The sequence below is a fragment of the Erinaceus europaeus genome, chromosome 7 (genome assembly GCF_950295315.1).
Source record: "Erinaceus europaeus chromosome 7, mEriEur2.1, whole genome shotgun sequence".
NCBI lineage: Eukaryota > Metazoa > Chordata > Mammalia > Eulipotyphla > Erinaceidae > Erinaceus > Erinaceus europaeus.
Window position 1 is genome coordinate 35,924,765 of NC_080168.1, and position 19,032 is coordinate 35,943,796.

The following is a 19,032-nucleotide window of genomic DNA, read 5'->3' on the forward strand; positions in this document are numbered from 1 at the left end:
TTCATAGAGTAGGAAAAAGCACAGTGTGGGGGTCTTTTTGCCCCACTGCCTTCCTTTTTCCAGTGATGTAACTCAAAAGCTGTAGTGAGGTGCCTCTGCACCCTGTGCAAATGCTTGCTCCCCTTCTTCTCAGTCAATGTGTCTCTGCTTTCTCAGCTAATACCATGGGGGAAACGGTTCTAATCTCTCCCCTGAGAAGGCTCGGTTACCGGTGTTGAGGAAAATACTTAATGACCACTTTGCTTAATGCTTGCAATATGTTTCAATATGATTTGACATGAAAGTTTAATAAGCAATATCCTAGCTATTTAATTAATTTCTCTCAATTTTCACATTCTCCATAGTCACGGCCTTTCTCTTCATAAAAGTACAGCTTTTGGGGGTGAGCAGGTGTCATACCACATTCTGTGTATCTCCCAATGCATGATGGGAAGGTCCAAGTGACATCTCTTGTGTGGCTGCTTGATAATTAAAATGCCAGCAAACATAATGGCAAGAGTTTTAGAAATATTTATGTGAGCTCAACCATTTATTCATTCAGGAAGTTTCAATATGATAAGCATTTACTCATCTTTATATTAAATGGAGTAGCTTATGGTAATATTAGTTATGCTGCAGATTTTCTTCTGAAAAATAAAGTCCATTTACATTTTGGGTCAGTAGTATTTGTACTATACTTTTATTTGTTTACGTATTTATTATTAATTTGTTTGATTTTTGTTTTGTTTTTTCCCTCCAGTGTTATCACTGAGGCTCAGTGCCTGTACTAAGAATCCACTGCTCCTAGTGGCCATCTTTCTTCCATTTTTGTTGTTACTGCTGCTGCTGTTGTTATTGTTGTTGCATAAGACAGAGAGAAATTGAGAGAGGAAGAGAAGACAGAGAGGGAGAGAGAAAGGCAGACACCTGCAGACCTACTTAACTGCCTGTGAAGCAACCCCCCTGCAGGTGGGGAGCTGGGGGCTCAAACTGGGATCCTTGCAGGGCTCCTTGCGTTTTGTACTATGTGTGCTTAACCCACTGAGCTACTGCCTAGCCCCTCATTTATTATTTTTAGTGGCAGAGAGAGAAAAGGAGAGAGAGAGAGAGAGAGAGAGAGATTGATTCATTTGGTGTGGTGGGGCCAGGCCAGTGATCATGCTCTGGGTCACAAACATAGCAGGGCAGGCACATCTCCCATATAAGCTATATTGCTGACCCTGTATAGTACTATATATGATCTAGTTAAAAACACTCAAAGCACACACATAACCCAAATGAAGAAAGTTCAGTAAAAAATCTAAAATTCAGGCTGGGGGTATGGGTCAACCTGCCAACACCCATGTCTAGTGGAGAAGCAGTTACAGAAACCAGACCTCCCACCTTCTGCTCCCCATAAAGAATTCTGGTCCATACTCCTAGGGGGACCAATGATGGTGGAAGCTGACCACAGGGTTCTGAACTCCAACTCCATTGGGACCTGGAGAGAGAAGAGGAAAAGAAATAGGACTTTGAGAAGTAGTAATAGGTACAGGTATAACTTAGAAAGGAAGAGAAGACAGGACCATGGGGAAAAATGTACAAATATATATAAATATAGATAGTTTAGAAATAATAGTTAACCCCTATATGTGACCTTGGGAGAACTACTGTAACTTCCAGTGGAAGGAATGAGGATACAGATCTCTGGTAGTGGGAATGGTACAGAATTATACTCCTGCTGTCTCATGAGTTTTAAATCAATATTAAGTCACTAATAAAACTGAAATAATAACAACAAAATATAGAACTCCTTCTGTGTCCACCTGCAAGACTCTTATTATTGAAAATATTGGAGAATCCCCACCTGCAGGGGAGTTGCTTCACAGGCGGTGAAGCAGGTCTGCAGGTGTCTATCTTTCTCTCCTCCTCTCTGTCTTCCCCTCCTCTCTCCATTTCTCTCTGTCCTATCCAACAACGACGACAACAACAATAGTAACTACAACAATAAAACAACAAGGGCAACAAAGGGAATAAATAAATAAAATAAATATTTAAAAAAAAAGAAAATATTGGAGAAAATGATTTGCTTTGGGACCACAGATAAGACTTTAAATAATTCATTTACAACAGTGTTCTCACTGATTGGGGCAGCATGTGGGGTACTAGCTACTTTGTCTTTTATTTGAGGCTCTCTCTTCAAGTAGACAAATGTATTGGATGAGGGCACAGGACTGTGGTGGCGATTATAGTTTGAAATTATACACCTGGTTCTTATAATCTTGCAAACCACTATTAAATCACTAATAGAATTATATTAAATAAAAAATAAAGAATCGATCTTAGTGTCTTCTTTTTATTAAGTTTAGGCCCATTTTCTTTTGGCTGTGTCACATGTTAATTTGGAGACTATTATGTTAGAAACAGATCTGTTACGAATATTTCAGATAGCCTAATGTAAACAGACAACTTTTCTACTTAAGTAGTAAGTAAAATTTTAACTCCTGATTTCAGAAGGAGAATCCATACCTAGCTTGCATAATATTTCTGGGAGGCACGTGCCTCACTTGTTGCTTTTAAGAGTGTGCTCAAAGATCTGGACTTTTCTTGGAATTGCTCCAGTAAGAGATCTTTTCATATTTGTCTTGTCTTCTTGGCATCCGTATACATATACACCTGTTTTACTTGTCATTATTTCTTTCTGATTCTTCTTCCTTTTCCCCTCCCTCTTCCCCTCCACTGTCTCCTCCTTCTTGGAAAGACCAGGATTGATCCTTGACTGACATTTTTATTCATACAGAGACATAAGGAGAGAGAAGGGGTGACAAAGCGAGATACAGAAGCAGAGATACACACACAGAGAAACAGACAGACACCAGGCTTTTTCAGGTCCACAACACCTCATTGTGACACTGGTGTTGAACTTTGACTGGTGCATGACAAGGCATGCACCCCACCAAGGGAGCTATCTTACCAGCCCTCTGTACACATTACTCTTACCCTAACCAAAGCAGTACTGTGTGTAGGTTGGAGAAATCTCAGGTGGCATGTAGCTTGTAAGTTCTTTACATAATTGTCTTACATGATAGGTTGAAAGTGATTTCCTTCTTGAACTGCTGACAACTGTGCAGTACATACTATATTGTAACATATTACTTTAGGTAAAAAAGAAAAAAATGTCTTCCTCATTCTGGTCAACCTGAGATGGTCTATTTCCTTTGCATCCAGTACCTTGTACATTAAATCCATGTATTATAAATTCAATAGTGTTTTTTGTGCATCAGATACCACCAGCACCTCTAGTAGGCATGTTTCTGGCATCTGCTTTCATGATTTGGAGCTGCCCCATTTATTCTGAAATATAGAGGTTAGTGCCTCAGCTCTTCAAGGTGGATAATTCCAAGCTCTGTTTTCATACTGCCCAGAAAAGGAATAGGAACTGAGAATTTTAAAGTAATAACCTGTGCACGCACAAGTCTCACAGATATGAAAATGGGAAACAGACCCACTCATGGATGACGTGTTCCAACTCAGGTCTCCAGTCCTCTTCTGGAGTCCACACCACTTACCTCTAGACCTGGGGTTACTTCTCCTTTCTTTATAATAAAATTTATGTCATCTGAGCATATGGAAACACACATTCCAGACTTAAAAGCTTTCTACTTGTACAGTCATATGTCCAGAGAGTATTCAGATCTGTTTGGCATTCTCTGGCTTGTGCTTTGCTTGGTGTGACTGCACTTGCCTTGCACTAATGGTGGGCCCAGAGCCTCCTCCTGAGAGCATCTTGGAACTATGTCCGGATATCTTCACATGTACATGAACACCTTTTATGTGTTTGGACTGGGAGTTAGCAGAGGGTTAACACCATTTATAGCCATTTGCTTTCTGTCTTTTTTTCTCCTCCAGAAGACATATCTATATTGAAAACAGTGGCCGGTCACACAGAAATTCAGCCAAACTTTTTTTTTTTTTAATCGATGTAAATCTCCCATGCTGTTTAAATGTCGGAACTAAATTTACCAAACTTGGCAGATTTGTAAAGCTGAGCAGGACTGCCAAGTGTTCCCAGTTTCAAGCAGAGAGAATTCTAACAGTTCCTGAAATACTTGTAGGAGGCACCTGGTGGTAATTACAGTTTCACAATTCTTCCCAAGTGCCTACCTTGCTAGCTGGCATCTCTTACATTGATGATTATTTCACTGATGATGATAAGTGTCAGAATAGAATGATCCCAAAATAAGGCACAGCCCCCAGAAGACAAGCACATTCTCACAGATTTTTCCTGCTGGAGGAACCTTAGGAACTGGAAGTGGGGTTCCTGATATCATAGCCAGCTACACCACACAAATGATGGGCGTGAGAAGGGGGAAGGTGGAAGCCACTGCAAAGTTTTCATGACTCAGGACCTCACTTTTTCCTCCCTCTTTAACCAGGGATTGTTGTCTGAGATTCTGCGTAAGGAAGAAGACCCTCGGACAGCCTCTCAGTCCCTCTTAGTAAACCTGAGGGCCATGCAGAATTTCCTCAACCTGCCGGAGGTAGAGCGGGATCGCATATACCAGGACGAGAGGGAGCGGAGCATGAACCCAAATGTGAGCATGGTCTCCTCAGCTTCCAGCAGCCCCAGCTCCTCCCGTACCCCCCAGGTGAGGTATTTGTTCTGGTGACTTTTTCAATATCATTTGGGAAAACTGTTTTCTCTTGAAAACTAAGAGACATAATTCAAGGGTGCCTAAACTCGCTGAACATAGTGGTTAGAGGTTATATGGTCTGACTGTACAATAGAGGTTATCCCTTACTGTAGAGGTTATCCCATACTATATACATGTGCCATTTCTGTTTATTTATTTTTCTGTTTTTTTAAAAATTATCTTTATTTATTGGATACAGACAAACAGAAACCGAGATAGAGAAGGAGAGAGAAAGAGACACCTGCAGACCTGTTTTACCACTTGCAAAGCTTTCCCCCTGCGTGTAGGAACTGGGGGCTTGAACCTGGGTCCTCACACACTGTAATATGTGTGCCTAACCAGGGCCCCTCATGTGCCATTTTTGTCCCTTGAAGAATTATCAGTGTTATCCGCAAGGAATGGGTTAAAAAAAAAAATGTCTACATACAGTTGCTTAGTTGTCTGAGTAGGGGTGGGGAGATTGGAGTTGGATTTGAATTTCCATACTAAACAGACTGGTTTTCTTTAAATTGTAGATTTCTTTGGGTGGGGATGAAGTAATCAGGGGTAAGGGAGAGGGGGACAAATTCTGTTTTATGTGGTCTGATCTGAAGAAGACGAACTGATGGGAAGCCTGTGTTAGAAACTTGTGTGATCCTTTAGACAAAGATATTGGAATGGTAATTCCACTTCTTAATTCTCCTTCTGTGGTTGATCTCTCACTAACTCTGATTCAGCTCTCCTTGCCCTGTTTCTCCACACTCTGAAAACAACCTCAAATCCTCTTGCAAAGGTGTAGACCTCATAATGCTTTTGCCTCAAAACTCCTGACTGAAAGGTTAAGGTCCCGAGTGAGCTAAGAATCACTTCCAGTTCAAATCTGAGCTCACTCTCTTCTAGTCGACTCCTTAGTCCCTCTGATCTTTTACAACTCAGAAGATTTATGATAAAACCACTTCATTCAGTGTCATCAGGATAAATGTAAGTTCTAAGTGATTTTTCTAAAAATAAAAAACTAGTAATAGGCACATATTTGTAGAAATCAGAAAAATGGGAACTTTGAAAACATTTGTTTTTTGCTTAGACACTGTAATTTAGATTTTATGAATTTGTTTTCTTCTAAGTTTTGAAGAACTGATTAATTATAGAAATAGAATTTTATTTTAGTAGAACGATTTGAACTTTCTTCAAGTAAATGTACTTTCTTCCACACTTAGTAACTCATTTTATATTTATGCACTTTAGAAGAGATTTTTGATTGACGATAATTTTTCTACTATGTAATGCCAAGTTGTGAGACTTACATTTTAGTATTTAGTGAACTATGAGTTTTAGTACTGTTAAACTGAAAACAAGTCTCTTGACTGCCTACTATGGATGAGTATAACTAAGACTTTTACTTTAAAAATTCGAAGGCATGTCTATTAAGCTATGGAGTTGGGCAAGTTGTTAATTTGCATTAATATTGTCTTATATTAAATTCACCAAGACTTGCCACTATTGGATCTCATAAAATGAGAGTCTACCCATGCTTCATTGCAATTTAAACACCAGCTCTTCTCAGAAAAAAAAAAACAAAAAACATGTACTTCTTGGAAATTTACATAGGTCTGTGTGTTTTGCTTTCCACTCCTTTGTAATATTTTTATAACAAGATTATATCTTAGGCATATTTTCAAAGACCTGGTATATTTTAGAGCCAGACCAACTTAGAAAACCCCAAAGTTATGGTCTATATATCTATCTACCTATCTATATATTTTTGAGTGGTAGGAACATCTAGAAAATTCCTAGATGCTCTTTAGAAAGAAGTATTCAGGAAAACTGATTATTTAATTTCACAGTTTTAAATTTTCTGAAAATAAATGTGAAATGTTTTTCTCAAAAATATTTTTTGGGGGAGTCGGGCTGTAGCGCAGCGGGTTAAGCGCAGGTGGCGCAAAGCACAAGGACCAGCATAAGGATCCCGGTTCGAACCCCGGCTCCCCACCTGCAGGGGAGTCGCTTCACAGGTGGTCTGCAGGTGTCTATCTTTCTCTCCTCCTCTCTGTCTTCCCTTCCTCTCTCCATTTCTCTCTGTCCTATCCAACAACGACAACAACAATAATAACTACAACAATAAAACAACAAGGGCAACAAAAAGGGAATAAATAAATAAAATAAATATTTAAGAAAAAAAAGATTAAAAAAAATTTTTGAGAATATAGTCATGGCTTTGGAATTTGTACATTTGCTTGAACACTTTTCTTTTCTTTTTTTTTAAGAGCATACCTTTCTTTTTCTTTTTCTTTTTTTTTTTAAATTATTTCTTTAGTTAGTAGCCCTCAAGATTTTTACTGGGACTCAGTGCCTGCACAACTCCATTGTTCCCAGAGGCCATTCTTTCTGTTTGATAGAGAGAGAGAGACAGAAAGTAAGGTCATATATATACAAAAATAATGAGAAACCTGTAGTAGTACTGGCCCACTTCTCATGAAGTTTACCCTGCCCCCCTGCGGGTGGGGATAATGGGTTTGAACCCAGATTCTTGCACCTAACAAGCATGTACTCTTAACGGGTACACCACCTGACCCCCACTCTTTTTTATGTTGGCTAAACATTGAGGAAGGAGAAGTTGTTAAATTCTTATGTTTCATGACTACCTACTTACTCAGATCTTTACAGATACATCTCAGTAGAACAGTATAGTAAAAACTTTATTGTAAAATCAAGTGCTAGAGTAACAGGCGTCGGAACTGATTTAGTTGGGGGTCAAAATCCTACCTCATGGCAGTTTTTCATAGGTGCATAGAAATTATTTTCTAGACCTGATATATTGGTTTAAAACACATGAACAAATTTAACGTTAAATCTTGTCTCATAATCACTCAGCTAGATAGTATTTTTGGTTTACTTCATAATAATATAAAATATATAAAGAATGGTCATTTACTGAACTCTCATTATGTGTTAGATTTTGTAAGCCTTTTGCATTTGTCCAGTCCTGACCATTTTATATTGCTACCCAAATTTTTACAGATACATCAAGGTTTAGGTGGCTTGAAGAACTTGTATAAGATATTGGGAGAGAGTTAGGGAACTTGGATTTTTACTTTGGAAGTTCTGATCCCAGGGCCTGGGCTCTGAACCATGTATTTTAGTACCATGAGAGGTTTTCATAGTTCTCTGAGGTTCTAGAGAATATTTTTACCAGTCATTTCATTAAGAAAGGATAATCAGCTGAGCCTCATGAAGAGAACTGAATTGAGAAGTGTAGAGAAAAAGTGCTACCATGCACTTACCACTGTGGTTTCACTAGAAGACTGAAGATGAGCAAAGTAGTTTCTCAAAAGAAGCAGTGACCAAATATTTTATTGGCATGAGAAGACATCAGCTAGAAGACAAGATTATCTGTAAAAACAGTAGCCACCATCAATTGGAGATTTTGGAAGCAGGTCAGCCTGAGTGTCCCAAGCTTGTGCTTTGGAACAGAAAACTTTTGTGTTCCGATTGTGGGTCTTTTACTTGCTTTTGCATGAACTTCTAACAAGTATTCTCTCTTATATGCAGTCAGATTCACTTGTAAAATAAGAATAGTGATGCATAGGTCATTGAGTTTTCCAAAGAATTAAACTAGGTGAGAAATGTCAAGCACTTTTGGGAATGCCTGGCACTTAAAAAATACTGCATAGATCATACTGCACTGTCACTTTGCAGTTGTATGAGAAGGGGGGGGTCAAAGAGCATGGTATAGATCATTAGGAATTCGTGCTCTTAGGAACGAGAGACTTAGTGCTAGTGGAGGTGCACCTGGCAGTCACGGAGCGCAGAAATGCAAGCTCAAGCTCCTGTGCCCCCCTACACAGAGGAAGCTTCAATAGTGGTGAAACATAGCTGCAGGTGTCTCTTTCTCCCTCTTGATTTTTTTCCTTTCATAACTGATTTCTACCAGTCTCTATCCAATAAATATAAAATATTTTAATGAAGACATTAAAAACTTTATAGAAACTTAACTGCAGCTTCAAAATATCACCAAAATTGCCCTCACGGTGTACAGATGACACTTAGGGCCTAGTTACACCCCCCCCCCAGGGAGTCCAGAAGCAAAGTGGGACAGCTTTTGATGTAGGGTTCTAGGATGAGTGGGGAGAAAAAAAAAAATCCAGTGTAGATTAAGTCAACTGACCTTGTCCATAAGTCCAAGAATTGAGAGCTGGGTAATAGCACACCTGGTAGAGTACACATATCACAGTGCACAAGGACCTGGGTTCAAGCTCCTGGTCTCCACCTGCAGGGGGTGGCAAAGCAGTACTACAGGTGTCTCTCTTTTACTTTCCCTCCCTGTTTCGTCCTTCCCTCTCAAGTTCTGTCTGTATCCAAAGTAACTAACTCACTAGCTAACTAACTAACTGAAAGAAATGGTTAAAAAAAAAAAACAGTTCAAGAATCAAGAGACTTATCCAGGAGTTCTGCTATCTGAACTACTCCTAAAGATATCTCATCTACCCTCAGTTCATTCCATAGCAGAGCAAATGCTCACACAGTGGTTTTGGATCCAGTAGGCTTAAATATTTGAGGGCTACACAAATCCTAAGAAGCACAGACACCTTCTATATTGTCCTTCATTTGTCTCTGCAGCTGATGGGAAAAATCATTCAATTAAAACGAGCATGGCAGAATACATAAAACCACAATATGAGTTTAAGAAAATGAAAACGGCACATCACAGACATTGTGAAGCCTCGTTTTATGAAATGAAATTTTGTTTCATTTCCACTGATTTCCTAGGTGAAATGAGGTGACTGTCTGGGTAGCATAATGATGATAATGATGGAGAGCCATACATCCTCAAATGACATACGTAAATCTTTAATAAAGAATGAGAGTGACTCGAGGGAGTGCATTAAATTGAGCAATAATTTATTATTTAGAGACCTCTATCCATCTATTCATTTGTTCTGGAAGAATTGGTTCTCCCTCGAAGGTGTGACATTTTTTAGAAGGAAAAAGGTAACCGGTGTTTTGCAGTTAGGTGATTGCTTAGAGATCGGTGCCCAGAGCAGCTACCCTACCTGTGGTGTGGCTAGGACATTGTGAAGGAAAAAACAGGGTCGACAGGATTTCGCATGTCCTATAGGAATGCATTGCAATTATTTCCAATCACAATTAACCTGATTAGAATAATGGACAGGAAGTGTCCCTCTGTAGCTAATGCAGTTTGGCATCAGCTGACTGAAACCCTTTGATAATTTCTGCACAGATGGCCGGGCTGAATGCAGCACTTTTTAAATTATTATTTTCATGGTCTCTCGGTAGGCCAAAACCTCGACACCGACAACAGACCTCCCCATTAAGGTGGACGGCGCCAACGTCAACATCACAGCTGCCATTTATGACGAGATCCAACAGGAGATGAAAAGGGCCAAGGTGTCCCAAGCCCTGTTTGCCAAAGTGGCTGCAAATAAAAGTCAGGTGAGTGGTTTTTTAAAGGAGCAAAAGTGAGGGCTGCAAGTAGACCTTTCGCCTCCTCTCACCAATAAAAATACATCTGTTCCTATAATAATAATAACAATAATAACCCCTGGGGAACCTGTCACGCTCTGCCTTTTGCTCTACGATTGGCTTTTATTCCCACTGGTGTTCACCACAGAGACTAAGTAAAAATCCAGATCTTTTCTTTCTTTCTTATTTTTCTTTATGAAAGAATTCTTTTCAAGAAAAATTAGCCTTGAACGTTTTTTCTCCTACTTCTAAGTGCTATTATGTATCTTCTTCTTTTTTTATTTTTTTTTTGCTTATCTAAACAAAACTTAGTATATACAAAACAGTATCTCCCTAGATTAACTTCTAGCAAGGACTCATCACCTCTCTTATTCCCACTCGGGAAATAGCTGCCATTGTTATAATAATAGCTTTTCCTCAGCCCTAGAGACGCTTGTGCTGTCAGGTGTTTCTTTTATGTATAGAATACAGTTGTTTTTTCCAGGTGGAAACACGTGTGAGGGAGTCTAGAAGTAGTGTTAAAATCTTTAACTGAAAAAAACATAAGAGTTTATCCAGTACAATTTTTCAGAGTTCTGAGACCGTGGGGAAATGGAGACTCCAGGGAACAGGGCTGACAGATGCTTAGATTTCTTATTTGTGAAAGAAAGAAACAGTTGATGGGATCTACTATCTGTTTCAATTCACTTAAAGGGACGATTTTTATCTGGCAGTGAGCTGGGTTTAGGTGCCTACAGATTCATCTCTAACGTGAACAGTTATCCAGTGCAAGCTGGAAGAAACAAAAGTTAAGCGAAGCATACTTTTTTTGAGAGTTCTTTGATTTCAAGCTTGACTTCCTTTTGGCCTGGCCAGGCAAAAATGTTTTTATCTCTACATATGTAAATGGAAAAATGGTCCATCGTGTCTCTAGCAGATCCTCTGTTAGGTGCTACAAAGAAAGTAAGTCTGTTTCTACTAAGCAAGAAGCTTTTGAATGGAAATTATGTCTTAAAATGGTAAACACTGTAATTAGACAAATTACACGGTTCGGGATTAGTCTCCCTTACCTTCAGTTTTCAGAAAACTATTTAAGATAATTTTCAGATGTCACCGAATGGAGAGGAATTGAAAAAAAAAATCAGAATTTTGAGGAGAATTGAAAGATAAGATTTTTCCTAATTGTTCTTTGTCTCATCAATGAAATCATTTCAGTACAATTTGCTGAGATACAATGTCCAGGCATAGCATGAAACACATGAAAAGAAAATCTCAGTACCATAGGACCTTCTTAAACTGTGAAATGCATAAAATCTCATGGACCACATGGCCAAATATAATGAGAGTTGGAGCTGTTAGATGAATAAAGCTGTTAAATGCATAATGCCACTTGGCAAAACTACTGTGCACTTAATGGTTTTCCACTATGTAATAAAGGACATATGTGTTGAATGTGCAGTGAGTAGGAAAGCTACAGGATCAATTTTGCAAACCTGCCCTTAGTTGGGACTAAACGTACACATCAAACTTTTTCTTGGTCCTTCCTTCAAGAAAAAGTCTGAAGGCCACAGTCTAAGAGCTTGAGTCAGAATGCCTGTCAGTCTTCCTTCCTGTTGACTTGACACCGAGGCTTCTGCCTCCAGCTCCCAGAGGATCTCAGCTGGCTAACTGACAGCTTTTTTGTCAGTCTATGCAAATTGAGCTCTTCACGTTTCTGATGCCTCTTCGAGAAATCAGTAATCATGATCCTGTAGAATCAGGAGGAAAATTTAATTCTGGAAAGGAACATGGGAAGAGTGAGACTGAACCAAAGTGTGAACAAGAAGCCTTGAAGTTTTTTTTTTCCTCTTTGTGACAGTGGTCACGTTTTCATTTATTTATTTATTTAAATTTCTTTATCAGGGAATTAATGTTTTACATTTGACAGTGAATACAATAGTCTGTACATACATAAAATTTCCCAGTTTTCCATATAACAATACAACCCTCACTAGGTCCTCTGTCATCCTTTTTGGACATGTATTCTTTCCCCCCCCCCACCCCAGAGTCTTTTACTTTGGTGCATGTTTACATTTATGAGCAGTGAATATTATTGTAAATAACTAACTGCATTTTTAATTCAATGCTAACCAATGATGATGATGATGATGAATTACCTGAGCACTGCTCATCTCTGGCTTATGATGGTCTGGGGGGATTGAACCTGAGACTTTGGAGCCTCAGGTTTAAGAGTGCCTTTTCATAACCACGATAGTATCTCCTCTTCTCACTAAGTTTTTTTTTTTTTTTGTCTTCTTAATGACATTTACTTCTAAGCAGAATTAATTGATAGTTACAAAGGTGATTTGTTATTCATACTATTTTGTAAGTACCAACTTTCACTTATGATAAAAAGGATATTAAACGAAATCACATGTATGGTTTCATATCTTGCACATTCATTTGGTGACTGTCCATAAAGTCTATGACTCATTCAAGGGACTTTGACCAAGGTATTTCAGCTTCCTAAGTTACTGTGGGAAACAGCCACACCCATTTCACTGGATTTTAAGGACTGAGAGAACAAATTTTTTCTTTCTCTATTTTTGCTTTTCCTTTCCTCCTTCCATTACATTTATCTGGGGGTGGGGTTAGAAGGTGGTTTTATGTTTGTTTTGTTTTGTCTTTCTATTTTTATTTATTTTTAATTTTTATTTATAAAATGAAAATATTGACAAGACCATAGATAAGAGGAGTATAATTCCACATCGCCTTCTTAAGGACTTAAACTGTATTCCTAAATAGAAGAACCTTACTCTTTAAACATTGACCACAAATCAAGCATTCTGGTGACTCTTCTTCATTGGAAAATTGTTCTTATAGATGAAAATTGTTCTTATAGATATAAAATTGTTCTTATAGGTCTCATTGGGTTAATACATTAAATGATTTAATAGACACACATTTTTTTAATGGTATGTCCTTAAAGTAAGCCCAAAATAAAGACAGATATGTTTTCCATAGAGAAAAATCATGGGTATGTTAGATTTGCTTACTTTTACTGACCCTGGCTTTTTCATATCATATTTTTATATCATATTCAGTGTATGTGCTAACATATTTTCTTAATTTAGTCCTGGATTATTATTTTAATCCTTGCCATTGAGTCTCTTTAAAAATAAGGATCATCCATGCATTGGGACATGCAAGATAGCTCTCCTGGGAAGGAACCTGGGAGGATACCTTTGCCATGCATGACCTAAGTTCAAATCTCCATACATCATACGAGAGCATGATGGCACTGAAGGAAGTTTTCTCTCTACCTCGCTATTCCTCCCCCTTTCTCAACTATGTCCTAGTTTTAAACACCTCTTTATCTACTGATAAAATCCTTAAGTTGCATAATGTTGCCTGCTCAGGACACGGTACCTTTAAAAGCTATATGACTTTGGAGCAACCAGGTTGACCTATTTAAGACATCTTTCTGAACATTGTCTGCCCTTTTGTAAACAAGACAGGGAAAACATGGTTATGGTCTTCATAGGTGAAGAATGCTGACGTCTCTGCATGATTTCTACCACTTTACTGTGGAGACTGTTTACTCATCTTTTTTTCACAGGACCAAGACTAGGGTGAGGCAAACTAGTTGTTGAAGTACAAAATTTAAGGAACATTTTTAAAGTTACATACTTCTTACATTTTATACACTAATGATATCCTTATCTCATCCTAGTCCCTGTTCTAATCATGCAAGAGATTTGTTTATTTATTTATTATTTTTATTGTCACTGTAGTTGTTGCTGGGGATCAGTGCCAGCTCAGAAATCCACCATTCCTGATAACATTTTTTTCCTGTATTTTATTTCATAGGAAAGGGGAAAGTAGAGAGAGAAAAACAAAGATAGGCACCTGCAGACATGGCTCACCTCTTATAAAGTGTCCCCTCTGCAGATGGGGAGCAGGGCTTCAAACCCAGATCCTTGAACAAGTGACATGTGTGCTTAACCAGTGCACCACCACTTAGCCCTTTCGAGAGTTTTATTCCTGCTCTTCTATTATTCTGTTTTTCTCTCCTCTCAGTTCCAAGTTCTTAAAGTTACTTGAATAGCATATAGTATGTTATAAGTATGCTGCATCGGGGACTAGAGACATTTCTGTAATTTTCTGCTTGAAATTTTAGCTAGGTACATTTTATTATTAATATTGACTCGTATCTATGTGGGACAGTACAAGAGTCCAGATTCATTCTTCTTTATGAGAGATATGGACAGCCTTTTCTGGCACATGTTCTCATGTATGCATGCACTTATATGTACATATTTATGTAAAGTCATACAAAGTCTGCATACTATTCTATGTAGTCATATAATAGTACTGTTATGTAGTATTATAGTCATGTCTGTTTCCTATATCTGTGGTAAGAAGTGTAGCAAGGTTTTATGAAATCTCCTCTTGGCTTGAGCCCCCATAAGAGAGGTCAAGGAATTGTTCTGAAAAAGACTTTTCATTACACTCAATTACAGAGTCAGTCTTTATAAATACATCCATAGAAATGTGAGAGACATGCCTAGAGACAGCTAAAATTAGACCCTTGAAAATTTAGTTCAGAACTTTATGTCTATTTTTTGAAAAACAGAAAAAGAAGCAGATTATTTCTACTCAAGTTATAAAATAATTAACCTTGAACTGTAACCAAAATGCTTGGCACAAATCTCTTTCAGGTTTCGATGACCTCCTTGTCGGGAATTCATTGAAGCCCTTGACAAGTCCCTCTTGCAGTTAGACTTTTATCCACTTCGGTTTTCTTGATTAGGTTATCTTGAATCATTAGGGGCTTTATTTATTTTAATAGACACTTATTGAATTCATGAAAAGAGAATTTGGTGACTAAGAAACAAGAGCAGAATATTATCTGGCTCATTTCACACTTCAGAAGAGTCTCAACTAGCTGAAGAGAAATGCTTTCACAGTTACGAAAGTTTGGGGACTTTATGTGCTTCCATTTAAAGAGCGAACTGTCTGTGGTTAATAATATGAGTTTTTCTTTGAGACACTCTGAAAACATTTTCATTTGGTTACATATGCTGACATTTTCTGTATTGAAGATGTGGGTGAGTAAATGCCCTTTTACTTCTCTGTTGCAAGAAAGCTTGAGTCATTCTTCTAAAGAACTGTTCATTTGCTGACTTTTTCATTCATGGAAGTTCCTAGAGGGGCAAAGAGGGTGGAAACTTCTTACTATTTGTGCATCAGATTCACTCTCAACTCTCAGGCATGTCAGGGGAAGTAGTTAGAACTGTGAGAGGTCCTGTCTATAGGATACATACAACTTGACCTAACAGAAACAGAGCCATAGGATGTATTCTCTTCATTGCAGATTAAATCAAACTGTGAACTTGTTGAGCAAGTCCTAGTTTGTATTTGTTCTGAAATATTGTATAGACTAAGAAAATGGTCATCAATATAGAATTCAATTTATTTTTAAAAGAAAAAGAAAAACATGGAAGCTGAAAAGAGTTTGAATCACTCATTACCCATGTTCTCCAGTAGGAAGCAAGTCACTGGCCGCAGTGTTATTTCAGGACCATGGACAGGAACCCCAGTCTTTTCTATTTGCTTCCCCTCCCCCATCACTTACACATAGACTGTAGCTAAGAGTCAAAATCATATTCTGTGGTTCACACACTTAAACAACTGGGATATATTGTTTTGTAGAAGGTTTCTTTGTCCTTAGTCATATGAACATCTTCACCCTTTGGTATGCTCTGTGGAGACTATGTCACTCCCTTGTTTACTTGACAAGTTTAAACTTTTAATTTTTTTATGAGTTAAATAAATATTGCTTTTCCACATTCGTTTTCAAACCAGGGTCATTAAAAAAAACTCTTTGTTTAACAAGAGCAACATGTAACATACATACATATACACAGGAAAAAGACTGAAACAAAACAGATTTTTTAAAAAATGATATAGTTGTTGCTTATGATGTGTTCTTTATATGAGGGGTGGTGGGAAGAGAAATACCACAGTATGGGCTGGAGTGAGTAGTGGTGCACCTGGTTGAGAACATATGTTACAATGCACAAGGACCTGGGTTTGAGCCCCCAGTCTCCTCCTGCAGGGGGAAAGCTTTGCAAGTGGTGAAGCAGGGCTGCAGCTGTCTTTCTGTATCTCTCCCTCTCTATAATTTCCTTCCTGCTCGATTTCTGTCTGTCTCTATCCAATAAATAAATAAAGATAATAAAAAATTTTTAAAAAGAGAGATACTACAGTTCTGACCCCCCCCCCCCCATTCATTGAGTGTCACGATTGTTGGTATCAAGCCCAGAACTCATGCTAAACAAGCCCTGTGCCCTACCAGGTGAGCTTTCTCCCTGCATCATTTGTCCTTTTTCTAATGAATAAAAACTAGAATCTTTTAAAATACTTTAATCCCTCATAGGCTTCTGTGCTTCCAGATTATTGCCCAACAACACAGTTTTACTTTGAATAATTTGAAAAAAAAAGTTAATTTTTTGCCATATCAGTTGAAAAGGCTTCACTCACTTTTATGGCCCAAGAGAGTAAGCTGAAACTTCTTTGCATACTATGCCATATAATATTATCTTTACCTCCATTTCTAGATGGCTGTGCCCACACAAAGTTGTTTATGATTCTCTGGCTTTGATTTTGGTTTTTAATATTTTTCTGAGAGAAATGCAGAGAGAGAGAAAGAGAAACACCAGAGCACTGCTCAGTTCTGGTTTATAGTGGTGGTGGTGGGGAGGGATTGACTGACCTTGGGATTTAGGAGCCTCAGGCATGAGAGTCTGTTTGCATAACCATTATGCTATCTCCCCTGCCCTCTGGCTTTGATTATTTCGTTAGTCCCTATACTTAGTTTTTCTTTTTGTCTCCAGGGTTACTGCTGGGCTTGGTGATAGCATTGTGAATCCACTCTCCTGGCAGCCAGTTTTTCCACTGTATTGGATAGGGCAGAGAGAAATTGAGGGAGGGAGGGATAGAGATAGAGAGAGGGAGAGATAGAGGGAAAGAGAAAGAGAGACACCTGCAGGTCTGCTTTGCCACTTGTGAACCACCCACCCCTCTGCAGGTGGAGAGCCGGGGGCTCGAACCTGGATCCCTCTATGGGTCTTTGCATTTAGTACTATGTGCATTTAACTGTGTGGACCATTGCCCGGTCCCAAGTCCCTGTATTTTCCAGGAATGTTATCTTTCTTGGGATATGCTGCTTATAACTTCCTCTCTGTGGACCTAGTAAAACCCGTCTTTATTTTTCAAGGTTAACCTTATCATCACATTCTCTAAAGTGACATTCCCCCCCCCCCCCCCGACCTTTATGGTCAGAATCACTCATTTGGTGAGTGATCCTAATTAACCTTTTAAGTAAAAAAGTAATAATGACTTTTTAAAAAGATTTTATTTATTTATGAGAAAGATAGGAGAGAGAGAAAGAACCAGACATCACTCTGGTACATGTGCTGCTGCCAGAGATTGAACTCAGGACCTCATGCTTAAAAGTCCAGTGCCTTAGCCACTGTGCCACCTCCCGGACCACAGTAATAATGACTTTTAAATGATATGTACAACACCCCAGCACTTTGTATGATCTGCAGTTGATGGGGTACTCCCTAAAGGATCCCAGCCTGAGAAGGCATTCTAGTAGATCCTGATCACCATTTTCCTTCCTAGAAGAAAATAAATCGGGCATCTCCACTTGATCATATCCATGCATGGGGAAACAAAGCTTGGAACCCTGTTGGGTTTGCTTCTGAGAATTAGTTCTCCTGTCCTGTCTTAACTGTTTGTACCGGAGGATACAAAGGGTGTCTCTGAGTTGATTTCTACATGAGTTAATAATTCAGCTCAACCCAACGAACGATGAACAATTGCCAATCATTTATCTTGTATAAGAAACAGTACTATAATTTTGCATTCTGAAAATGCTAAAATAAGTAAGAAATACATTCTTTCCTTCCACCACTGTTAAGAAGTGAACAGTGTTGAAAGGGTTGGTGACATATCAAACGGCAATACTAATAATCCCCAGATTGTGAATGGATTTGTCAAAATGCTTTGGTGTCCTACAGGAGTAAGAAGTCCATCCTTGCAAGAGATGAGGTGAGAGCCTGTCAATGAAGCCTTAAGGATGCCATTTCTCAGGGTGGGGGTATAGCATAATGGTTATGCAAAGAGTCTTTCATGCATGATGCTCTCAAGTCCCAGGTTCAGTCCTCCACACCACCATAAGCCAGAGCTGATCAGTGACCTGTTAAAAAGGAAAAAAAAAAAAAAGAATGCTGTTTCTCACGAGAAATGGGCGAAATTGAGACATTCTAACTAGACATTTGAGGAGTAGTCTGAACAGAGGTATGGAGCTGGGATTTACCAGGCAGATTCAGTCTATGAGTAATTCAGTTGCTGAAGCACAAGCTTCCTGGGGGAATTGATGGGAGATAAGATCATGAAGAAAAAACTGGAGAAAACGGTGGTCTCACTCCTGCTTCTTCTAATGCAGTAAATCATCAATGAAGCTAGAGGTAAACTACAGTGTTAGTATTCATTTTCCAAAAAGAAATAAAGACACATTTCTTCTACCGGTAATGATGCCCACTACATTTACAACATGATTTGTTGTGTAAATCTAGACTGGCATGCAGCTTTTCAAGACCACGTGGCTTATTAAGCAACCCGTATCTTGACTGGTGTGAGTATCACCTCACCTGGGTAGTTGGAAATGATGGTCAGAGTTATGTCTTTGCTGAGGGAAATATATTTGTTTAAGAGGCTGATGAGATGATAATAGATATTATTTGCTTATGTATTGAATGCCATGGGACTTTTTAACCATTGATTGCAAGGAAGCAATTTTTGGACTGAATCTTCCTTCTTTGTCTTCAGAATTTGAAGATTAAAGTATTAGTCAGAAATTCACGGGCATCATTCCCTTTAGACTCCATGA

The 19,032-nt window shown here is 38.6% G+C and overlaps 1 protein-coding gene across 1 annotated transcript in view; it reads left to right on the forward strand.

Annotated features, from left to right (window-relative positions):
• The window catches only part of SATB2 (SATB homeobox 2), a 237,093-nt gene that overhangs the window by 158,240 nt on the left and 59,821 nt on the right, over positions 1 to 19,032 (forward strand). The window contains exons 10-11 of the mRNA XM_060193495.1: positions 4,395 to 4,607; positions 9,927 to 10,082. Coding sequence (XP_060049478.1) covers positions 4,395 to 4,607; positions 9,927 to 10,082 — 369 coding nt within the window. The remainder of the gene's footprint in view (positions 1 to 4,394; positions 4,608 to 9,926; positions 10,083 to 19,032) is intronic.